The 10,698-nt window shown below is 30.4% G+C and overlaps 1 protein-coding gene across 7 annotated transcripts; it reads left to right on the forward strand.

Annotated features, from left to right (window-relative positions):
* The first annotated feature begins 2,822 nt into the window (after nucleotides 1-2,822).
* Nucleotides 2,823-9,925, forward strand: LOC130987425 (histone-lysine N-methyltransferase ASHH3). Of its 7 annotated transcripts, none has more exons than XM_057910957.1 (13): nucleotides 2,823-3,094; nucleotides 3,192-3,324; nucleotides 3,443-3,554; nucleotides 3,818-3,917; nucleotides 5,615-5,693; nucleotides 5,763-5,934; nucleotides 6,010-6,090; nucleotides 6,189-6,363; nucleotides 7,086-7,137; nucleotides 7,260-7,350; nucleotides 7,664-7,712; nucleotides 7,796-7,878; nucleotides 9,618-9,925. In XM_057910957.1, the coding sequence occupies exons 1-12, from the start codon at nucleotides 3,077-3,079 to the stop codon at nucleotides 7,865-7,867; spliced, it is 1,134 nt and encodes a 377-aa protein (XP_057766940.1). In that variant the 5' UTR covers nucleotides 2,823-3,076; the 3' UTR covers nucleotides 7,868-7,878; nucleotides 9,618-9,925. The 7 variants fall into 7 exon arrangements, 6 of the variants coding, with proteins under 6 accessions (XP_057766940.1, XP_057766946.1, XP_057766942.1 ...); XM_057910959.1 differs by having other exon boundaries at nucleotides 2,824-3,094; nucleotides 7,086-7,113; XM_057910960.1 differs by lacking the exon at nucleotides 2,823-3,094 and having other exon boundaries at nucleotides 3,186-3,324; nucleotides 3,507-3,554.
* Nucleotides 9,926-10,698: the final 773 nt, after the last annotated feature.

The following is a 10,698-nucleotide window of genomic DNA, read 5'->3' on the forward strand; positions in this document are numbered from 1 at the left end:
TTATAAAATAAATATTTATTAATTATTTTAAGTTAAATTAGTGATTTTGAGGAAAAATATAATAAAATGAGGTGAAATGGTTGATATGAATGTATTTCACTCGCAAGACTATGTATTACAAGTCGATTCAACTATTCGTTATAAAATAAATATTTATTAATTATTTTAAATTAAATTAGTGATTTTGAGGAAAAATATAATAAAATGAGGTGAAATGGTTGATATGAATGTATTTCACTTGCAAGACTATGTATAGCAGGTCGATTCAACTATTCGTTATAAAACTATATAACATATACTTGTAGACAATGTATTATAATATAGTATTGAAGTCGATTTGATAAAAATAAAAATAAAAAATGAACTACTATAGTGTAAATAATGAAGTCGAAATAATTATACTCAATGAAATGAAGTTGAATTAATTAATTGAATTAAATCAGTGAAGTTTTAATAAATAACGAATCATAGGATGGGGTTTTTCTCGGAAAGCTATATAACATATACTTTATTAAAAGCGATATAATAGTAAGAAAATGAACTACTATAGTGTGAGCAATGGAAAAAGAAAAATTAATTCAAGTGAATCATACAATGGGATTTTGCTCGAAAAACTATATAACATATACTTTATTTGAATATATTATAATGAAGTATTGTAATCGATATGATGGTAACAAAATGAACCACTATTGTGTGAGTAACGAAGTCGAAATAGTTATACTCGATGAAATGAAGTTTAATTAATTAGTGAAGTTGTAATAAAAATAAATTTTATAAGATATATATATATAATGAAGGAAATTTTATTAAAGTATAATCAATCCTACGTAGAGATTTTGCTCGGAATCTATATAACATATACTTGAATACAATGAATTATAATATAGTATTAAACGCGATATAATAATAAGAAATAATTATACTCAATGAAATAGAGATGAATTAATTAATTGAAATAAATTAGTGAATTTGAAAAAAAAAAGAATCATACGATGGCATTTTGCTCGGAGAACCATGTAACATGTAATATAATACAATACTTTATTATAATATATTACAATAAAGTATATGTAATATTGTTTTTTGAGCAAAATCTCATCGCGTGATTCAGTTGAAAATTTTCTGTTTCGTTAGTCACACTATAGTAGTTCATTTTCTTATTATCATATCGCTTTTAATAAAGTATATGTTATATAGTTTTCCGAGTAAAATCTCTACATAGGATTGATTATATTGTATTTTTGCTTTCAACTTCACTAATTTATTTCAATTATGTAATTAAACTTGATGAACGTTGAGTTTAATTATTTCGACTTCAATAAAATATTATAATACATTCTCTTAAAGTATATGTTATATAGTTTTCCAACCAAAATTACATTGTATTCACAATTTTTTTTTGAACTTCACTAATTTATTTTAATTAATTAACTAAAATTTATTTCCTATTGTTATATAGCATTTACTGGATTATTATAATACATTTAATCCAAGTATATGTTATTTATTTTTTCAATCGATGCCCCATCATATGATTAATTTTATTTTTCTTTCTAACGCTTCACTAATGCGGTTGCCACTACCGGACAAGGTGGCAAGGTATAACTCAAATATTATTGGTGTCTCAGGTTCAAATCCACCAAACACCTTTTTTCTTGTATTTCGCTTTTTTTTTTTAAATCATCTTCGAATTTTTTTATTAAATATTTGAAAAAAATATAAAATGAAAACAAATCTAGGAATACTTTGAAAGGAATCTCTAAATTAGTAGAAATAAATAAAATTAACATATAATTCGAAAAATAAAAAAAATAAATAAATAAATAAAATAAATGTCGAAATAAATCTAGGATTATTTTATAAGAATCTCTAAATTAGTGGAATCAAATCAAAGATTATTTATTGGAGAATAAAAATCTCTAAATTAGTGGAAACAAATCAAGGATTATTTTAGGATAATATCTAAATTAGTGGAAACAAATCGAAGATTATTTTAGGAGAATTTCTAAATTTGTGGAAACAAATCTTGGATTATTTTTAGGAGAATATCCAAATTAGTGGAAACAAATAAAAAAATATATAATTTTCGAAAAATACAAAAAATTCAGAAAAAATATTTTCGAAACAATAAAAAAATAATATGTGGAAACAAAAAAAAGAATATATAATTTTTGAAAAATACAAAAAATTCAGAAAAAAATATTTTCGAAACAATAAAAAAATAATATGTGGAAACAAAAAAAGAATTTTTTTTAAAGAGAATCATAAAATTAGTGGAAACAAAATAAAACACAATTTTAGAATATAAATAAATAATTTAATCATCAATAAAAATAAATAATATTAATTTTTTTTAAAAAAAGTTGGAAAATATAAGGAAACGAAAAACCGAAAAATTAGGAAACAAAAAAACCATAAATTTCAAAAATCATAACACAGAAAGAAAAAAAATAATAATAATAAAACAATATATCTAATAAAGGATAAATTAGTAAATCAATAAATCACTAAAAACCGGCCCATTTGGACTAGTAGGAAAACTGGCGATTTTTTGGAGGTGTATTGCACACTTAGTATCCAAACATCATTATTGCTTAAAGATTATATCTTAACTATCAAACACAAATATAGGTTACTTATCACTTATTATCTACGATATTTATCTTGATTTAAATTATCTTGTCATATCCAAACATACCTATCAAACAGTATTTAGTAATTTGTATCTAAACAAAAAGAAAAAAAGAAATTAACAATATTTATTGATTTGACCTAATTAACCCCAAGTTCGTGAACCTATCAATACAAGGGTCCTAGTGATACAAGGGACAATAGTGCCTTTTCATCTCTCAATTTTGGAAACCCTAGCCGCCGCACTGCACACGCAGGCCAAATCTTGTGGTTTCTTCGTCGTCGAAGACAACTGTCGGCGGCCGCTCTCTGCCGTTGCCGAGAGATTCGGAGAATTCCAGCGGCGTATTCTTCAATTTTGAAGTGTGCGAGAATCATAAGTGTTTTGCTTTACTTGATGATAGAAATAGCTCTCTGTTACTATTAGTTCCAATCGAAGCCCATGCCTGCAATGAAGAAGGTCTCTGTTTTTCATTTAAATTGACTGCTTATCCAAATGTTCGTGGATCTCCATTGTAATTTTTTCTTTTCTTTTTTGTGTTTAATTTATGTTGCAGAACGCTGTGTGCGTCGGGATTGGGCAGTTATTCAATAAATTGGTGAAGGAGATCGGAAGCCCAGTTGATTTTGAACTTCCCGAGTCTTTCAATAAATGGAAACCGACATCTTCTTACTCATATATCAGACGCAGTATGGCATTATCTTCTTAAATTTTCCGAATGTTCATTAAAGCCTTTTCTTTTCTTTATGAAATCCTCCGCTACTTGATAATTAATTTTCTTGTTGATCTTTTTTTAACCTATTCAAGATGTATATCTTACTAAGAAGATAAAAAGGCGGCTTGAGGATGATGGCATCTTTTGTTCCTGCAGTTCATCAATCGGGACTTCTGGTGCTTGCGGTAAAGATTGCCTCTGCGGGTAAGAACTCTATTTTTTAAATCTAATGTTGTGAGATCTGCTTCATCTCATTGTGCTTTTGATACAAGGTTTATGCTGCCTGTTTGGTCCAAAATATGGTAATAAATGCTATGAAACTCTCACCCCCATTGCTTCCTTTTTCTTTGCTTGCTTTCCTAGTTTGATATTCTAGGAATTTTATAGTAATTCGCCATGGATGTGTTAAGAGTTTGATGTGTCTAATTTGAATTTTTTCTTGACTGGTATGTCATCTCATGTCATAGTATGCTAATGTCGAGCTGTTCTTCGGGCTGTAAATGTGGGAACTCATGTCTAAATAAACCATTTCAACAAAGGCCCATGAAGAAGATGAAGACTGTGCAGGTAATGATTATATAAATGGTAAAAATGCTTTTTGTATTAAGTTATTACATTTGTTGTCTTCTTACATGTTTTCATTTTATGCTTTCTTTAAGTATACTGCTATATCTGATGAAATGTTAATCACTTGCGAGCTGGAATCATTTAGTAGATAACATTGTGAAATTTAATTTGTATCCCACCGATTGTTGATTCTTGCTGGGAAAACACTATGTGATGATCAGTGTTGTCCCCTTTGTGCTTTAAAGTTAATCTAGGAGGGTCTAGCTTGCTTGTAAATGTTTTCCCCTGAACACCAGCAGTATTATTTCCTTGTTCGACATAGTTCTTACCAAACTATTATATGCTGAGCTGATTGTCAGACCCTTGTCTGTTTTGTTTTTGAATGTTTCTGTATTACCTTGCTACAAGCCCTTGATTGTAGTTTATTGGTTTCTTTCTGTTTTTTCCAGAAAAGTGTCTCATGCTGAACTTCAGTACATTATTTTCTTGTATTCTTTGTTAGCATCAGATTGGTGATATGCTTCCTTGGTAGAGCCCTTTATTTTTTCTTATTCCTTGAAGCTTTTGTTTGTAGTTGGGATCTAGGATTCTTTTTGGACGTGAAATCTATATCTATATATTATATAAAAGAGCAGTATAACGGCTACTTTTTCCCACCAAAATTTCTCTCTCCTCATTTTTCTTTTTTTATTTTGATTCTTTTATAAAAATCGTCAACTTTGATTAATAAAAAGATATTCAACATGGATGTTAAATTAAAGATAACGAAAAGATCTTTAATTTGATATAAAAATTAAAAAAAAAATTAAAACGAATGAGTTATTATCAATTAAAGTTACAAAATTATTTTTTTTCTCTCTCATCTTTTATCTCTCCTTTCTCTTTTATAATTTCTTTTAATTATCAATAAAAATCAATTAATTGGTAATTGAACATACAAAATTGAAAATTTATATATTTTCAAATTCGTGTTTTTTATTGAAATTATATCGTGGATAATTAAAATTTTTTATTTAGATTTATATTTATATTTAAATTATAGTATATATTTAATATGCATATTTATTTATTTAAAATATCGTTCAGTTTCGATATTGATCGTGCATCGCACGAGTGGGCGTGTGCTAGTATAGATAGAATCAGAAGATGGAATCATTATGGGTTTGCAATCCTTAGCTGTTGTGTAAATGCTTTCATGCTCCAATAATCTGTACAGTGCTATCTCTCAGTCATTAAGGATCTTGCTTTAACATCTTATGATGCCCAAATGCATCTCTTACCTTAGTTTGTATTCCTCTGATTTCCTGCATAAGTATGAACTCTGTCATAAAAGCCTGCTCTAACAATAGTAGATACTCGCTGGTGTTGGTTTGTTGATGTATTATTATATGTTCTTCTGTTGAAGCTCCAGTCAAGTATATTGAACTGACATGGATTAGTACATCTACTAGCTATATATTCATGTCATTATGTCTGCTAACCAGGCACGGTTTGATTTATTAGTTACCAAAGTACATACACAACTTTGAATTTGGACTATAGAATAATTAGAAAACACATTCAATTGCAGGTCTTACTTTCATGTTTTCAATCAGATATTCCTAGGTTTGATTCTTTTTTATTGGGCTTTCCTTATCATCGTTGTTTTATTTTGTTTAAATGTTCATAAATTAAGTACTTTGAACTGCTTTTTTCAGACTGAGAAATGTGGAATGGGTGTTGTGGCAGAAGAAGACATCAATCAAGGAGATTTTGTGATAGAATATGTTGGAGAAGGTGAAAATCTTAAGTTATGCACACTTATAAAATCTCTAGGATGAATGCAAAACTTTTTTCATCTTGCAGTTATTGATGACAAGACATGTGAGGAAAGACTCTGGAAAATGAAACACCGTGGTGAAACAAATTTTTACCTCTGTGAAATCAATCGAGACATGGTTATCGATGCAACTTATAAAGGAAACAAGTCGAGATACATTAATCACAGTTGTTGTCCAAATACCGAAATGCAGAAGTGGTAGGCTGCCCCGTGTTTCTTGTTTTCCTTCTGAAATCAACTTGTTTCACTTGTATAGTGGTGACCCTTATCCAGGATGATTGATGGTGAAACAAGGATTGGGATATTTGCAACCTGTGATATTAAGAAGGGCGAGCATCTGACCTATGACTATCAGTATGGACACACATAATTCATTCTTAGCTTATATGAATTAATAAGTTCTTTTACTCTTTATAGCTCGTCTCACTGTTCCAGCGTAACGAGTCGAGCAGGTTTGTGCAGTTTGGTGCAGATCAAGATTGCCACTGTGGTGCTACTGGTTGCCGAAAGAAGCTGGGAGTTAAACCCACTAAACCTAAAATACCTTCAGATGCTGCTTTGAAAATAGTAACATGTCAAGTGGCTACAAACTGTCCAAAACTAAAAGCAGTTGTAACAAATAAACCTGTAAGTTTTTTACTTATCTATATGGGGAATAAGTATTACAGGGATCTGGAAATTGTCTCTAGCTTATTCATGAGCAGCAGCATATTAATCTGAGTCCAACAGATATAGATACACTATTATCCTTAGTTTCATTTTGTTGAGACCTGGACAAAATTGCAGTATTTCAACTTAATGGGAGGTCAAGGAACTTGTGAAGTATCTTTACGTCAAGAAAAAGGAACATTTGACTATAAAAAGTGTGGACAAAGACGAGGTAATGGCATAATGCTAGAATCCCTTTGGATGATGCAGCTAAATTAGAGGTCACTGAAAGATGGAAGATAGAGTGTACATATCAGTGTGAATTATTGGTCTCCGTGTGGGAACCAAAGTTTATGGATGCGGAAGCATGATGTTAAGGCAGAGAATGACATTTCAGGGTGTGAGAATAAGAAAAGATAGATCTGGTTTTAGAAATAATTAGAAGACAGGGGAACTAGGAATGTCCTTTATGGTGATACAGAGAAAATGGGTATACTAGTGCTATTACAAAAGCTGATTATGCAAGATAAAAATGTCTGTGGTTACATGTGTTTAAAGTTGAAGCCTTACAATGCGGAAGTTTTGGGGGATTCTTTGTCTTCATTTCCTGCTGTAGGTGTCGAGGGTGTTTTTCTTTAGATTTGACATATGCTCTTATCATTCTAATGACAGTCTTTTTCTCCTGTATTCTTTTTTGGAAGGTCTATATGAATGGAGTTCCTGGTATAGGTATGCTGCTCCAGCTACTCAATGGTTTAACCTTCTTTTTCTTTTTAATTTCTTCAGATTCTTATTAGTCCTATATTCTTCCAAGATCAAAATTAGTTTGCATTCAGCATTGCTGTATAGTTCAGGTTGTCATGATTTGTTTTCAGGATGTCTAAGTCAGGATCCTTCACAGTGGAAAAAGAGGCGTCTGAATTGCATCGGTTCAGTAATTAGAATTGATCAAATATCAGATAGAAGGTACTATGCAATCTTACATATTGGTGTAACTGGTAGGATCGGTAATAGTTCTTCAAGTTGGTCATTGAAGTGAATATGTAGTTGCAGTTGCTAACAGTTATGTCTCGTATATTTACTTTCTATGTCATATATGCATGATACAAGTGTCTTCAGTTGGAAATATGAACTCCCTTATCATGCAATTATGCCCTGCTCTATGATCTAAAAGAATGAGACTTGATGAATATTGTATTTGGTGTCAATGTTCTCAGCTGCCACTTTGCGTTTATTTTTTTCACCAGTTTTCTGAATACATATGCTTTATCTTGTTCAGGTCCTTTGGGATAATAAGACGCTTTGATAGTGATACGAGAAAACATTTGGTGAGACGGCGAGTTACCCGTGCAAAACATTTTTTCCAACTTGCATATTTCTTTATTCATTTTTGTTCTATTGTGATCTACAGATCATGTTTGAAGATGGAAATTCTGAATTCCTGGACCTGTCAAAAGAAGAGTGGGAATTTTGTAATTTCTGAACATGATTCAGGTAATTGCCATCCTTGCTCATCTGAACAAAAGGGATATTGTAGTTGATGGAGTTTTGAGTTAGAAAGAATTTTTGTCGAGTTTGAGTTAAAAAGAAAAAATTGTAACATACATGTAAATTACAAAATGTTAAGAGGTAATTACCATCCTTGCTCATCTCAACAAAAAGGATGTTGTAGTTATACGGAGTTTAACCTTGGATTTTGAGTTATAAAGAAAATTTGAAACGTACCACAGGTAGATTACGAAATGGTTACAGGGGTTAAGTGAAGTCAGGATAAGTTTTATACTATTTAGTATTTTTTGCGTTAAAACCAAAAGCAAAACAATATGTAGTTATTGCATCTGGTGAACCTATAAGTAGTACTGAGCTGGTGTCTGGTGATGACGCTTAGGGGGAGCTTATAAACTCCCTAGGAAACCATATAAAGCTTCATTAATAGTGTTTGGCAAAATAAGCTCCATGAGTTTATATAAGCTATATAAGAGGGTCTTTCAGTTAGCTTATAAGGTGTTGATAAGTGTTTGGCAAAATAAGTTCCTAAACATCTTATAAAGCTCCAATAATTTTTATGAACTTCCAAAAAATAAGTCCCACAACCCCCAACCTATTTTTCCATAATCTTACGAGCAACAATTAATTTACAAAAATAACCCTACTATGGTTTGTTATTTTCAATATATATTTCATTTCTTTTTAATTTCTTTATCAAACTAGGAATTTTTATTCTCTAACTGACAATTTTATCTCTAGCTCAATTATCTAAACACTTCGACAATTTATAAACTCTTAGGGGATGTTCAGTTTGCATGATTGATAAGATACATGATTGAGTATTTTTATCCTCAAGAATATGATTTCTCTAATCTCAAACAAAACTATAGCTCAAATGATAGAAATTATCGAGGGTTTTGAGATATTCCAAAGTTCCAATCCATCTTAGAGGGTGTTTGGCTGAGCTTATAAGCTCCTAAACAGCTTACTTCAAAGTGTTTGGCAAAATAAGCTCCTAAAGAGCTTATAAGCTTAAAAAATAAGCTCCAATAGCTTATAAGCTTCCCAAAAAATAAGTTCCTCTACCCCAACTTATTTTTTTATAATCTTATATGCAACAATCTTTTTACAAATATTTTTCAACTATAATTTATTATTTTCATCATATATCATTCAAATTTATTTTTCTTCGATTTTCTCTCTCTAGCAAAATAATTATCTCTCTAGCTTATAAGCTCAATTATCCAAACACTTTGACAACTTATAAGCTCTTAAAAATTACATCTTATAAGCTCTTGAAACATCTTATAAGCTCCAAGAGCTTATAAGCTCTTTGAAATAAGCTTAGCCAAACACCCTCTTAGTACACACAAGATATTAGCTTTTTTTTTTTCTCTTATCTATCTATGGTAATCCTAAAAAAGTAAACGCCTCCTTGAGATATTACATTGTATAATCTCTTGAAATGTCTTATACGCTTCTTAAAATAAGCATAGCTAAACACCTAAATTCTCGCCTTTGCATATGCACCGGCTAGCTTACAAGATTGGCATTTGCGAAATAAGGTTAATATTCGCGGGAATCTCTTATCATAGTATGAATGTTTAAGACTTGTGATTAGTCTCAAGTTACTTTTTATTACTGGCAATAGTTTTTTTTATGTATCTCATGATATTATTGGTGAGATTTAAGTGTTTTGTTTGTTTTTGGTTTTTGTTTTGTTTTGTTTGTTTTCTTTTTTTCAGGAGAGCTTCAACTATTTAGAGTAGATGTTGGAAGATTGTTATACACATACGATATGTATACTGTGGGCTCGTGAGGCCCTATTTTCTAGTAAATGTCGATTTTCCAATATGTTTCCATTGTTTGTAATAGCATCTGCAAGTGTAACATTTTCAATTGAAGCTGCATTATCAAGATTAGTTTCATCGAATAGTATAGTTTGAATGTTGACTTTATGATCATCCAACACATTTTATGGGAAAATCATAAATGTAAGTTAATTTGTACAAGTGACTGTTACCTTTATTTATAAAAATTGTTATTTTTACAATTATTACTAGTAAGAATTGTTATTTTTATTTGGAATACAATGTTATGTTTATTTCAAAATGTTATTTCTAATATTATAACACTGCTTTTTTCTTTTTTTTTTATTGACTTATATTATGACATGTTCCTTGAATTTTTAGAAGATCTGCAAGATCCTGCTATGTAAAATTCAACGATGAGCCATTTTATTGGAATTTTAGGTGAACTTTTTTTCCTCTTCACTTAATAAAACATTATAGTTTCATCTAATAATCTAGTCCACCTCATCCAATAAAATACCGCCATTTTATTTAAAAATTTGATCAGATGATTCATTATTACTTCGCTTGATTTTATATAGTATTTTCTTTGTCTAGAAGAGTGTACATGATTGTTGTTGAGACATGTTTTATGTTAAGTGAGTTTATAATAAGCCTCTAATCGAGCCGATCCAGCCGAATATTAGTGGGCTTGAGCTTGACTCATTTAAATAGTCAGGTGTTCGAGCTCGGCTCGAGCTCAATTCGAGCTTTTATCTTGTTGTTCGAGCTTGAGCTCGGCTTGTGTGATACTCGATAATGTCAAATTCGAACTTGAGCTTGAGCTTGATTTGTTAGATCTTCGTATACATGATGTTTGAGCTCAAATTCGTAAAAATTTAGGAAAAACTTCTGAAGTAATATGTTACTCGAGCTTGTCTCGTTTAAGACTTGTGTACTAGCTCTATTGAAAGTTAGTGAACAAATTCACAAACAAGTTTACGAATAATCGAATCCGAACATGTTCGCAAGCTTA

Source organism: Salvia miltiorrhiza, chromosome 6 (genome assembly GCF_028751815.1).
Source record: "Salvia miltiorrhiza cultivar Shanhuang (shh) chromosome 6, IMPLAD_Smil_shh, whole genome shotgun sequence".
Classification (NCBI taxonomy): Eukaryota; Viridiplantae; Streptophyta; class Magnoliopsida; order Lamiales; family Lamiaceae; genus Salvia; species Salvia miltiorrhiza.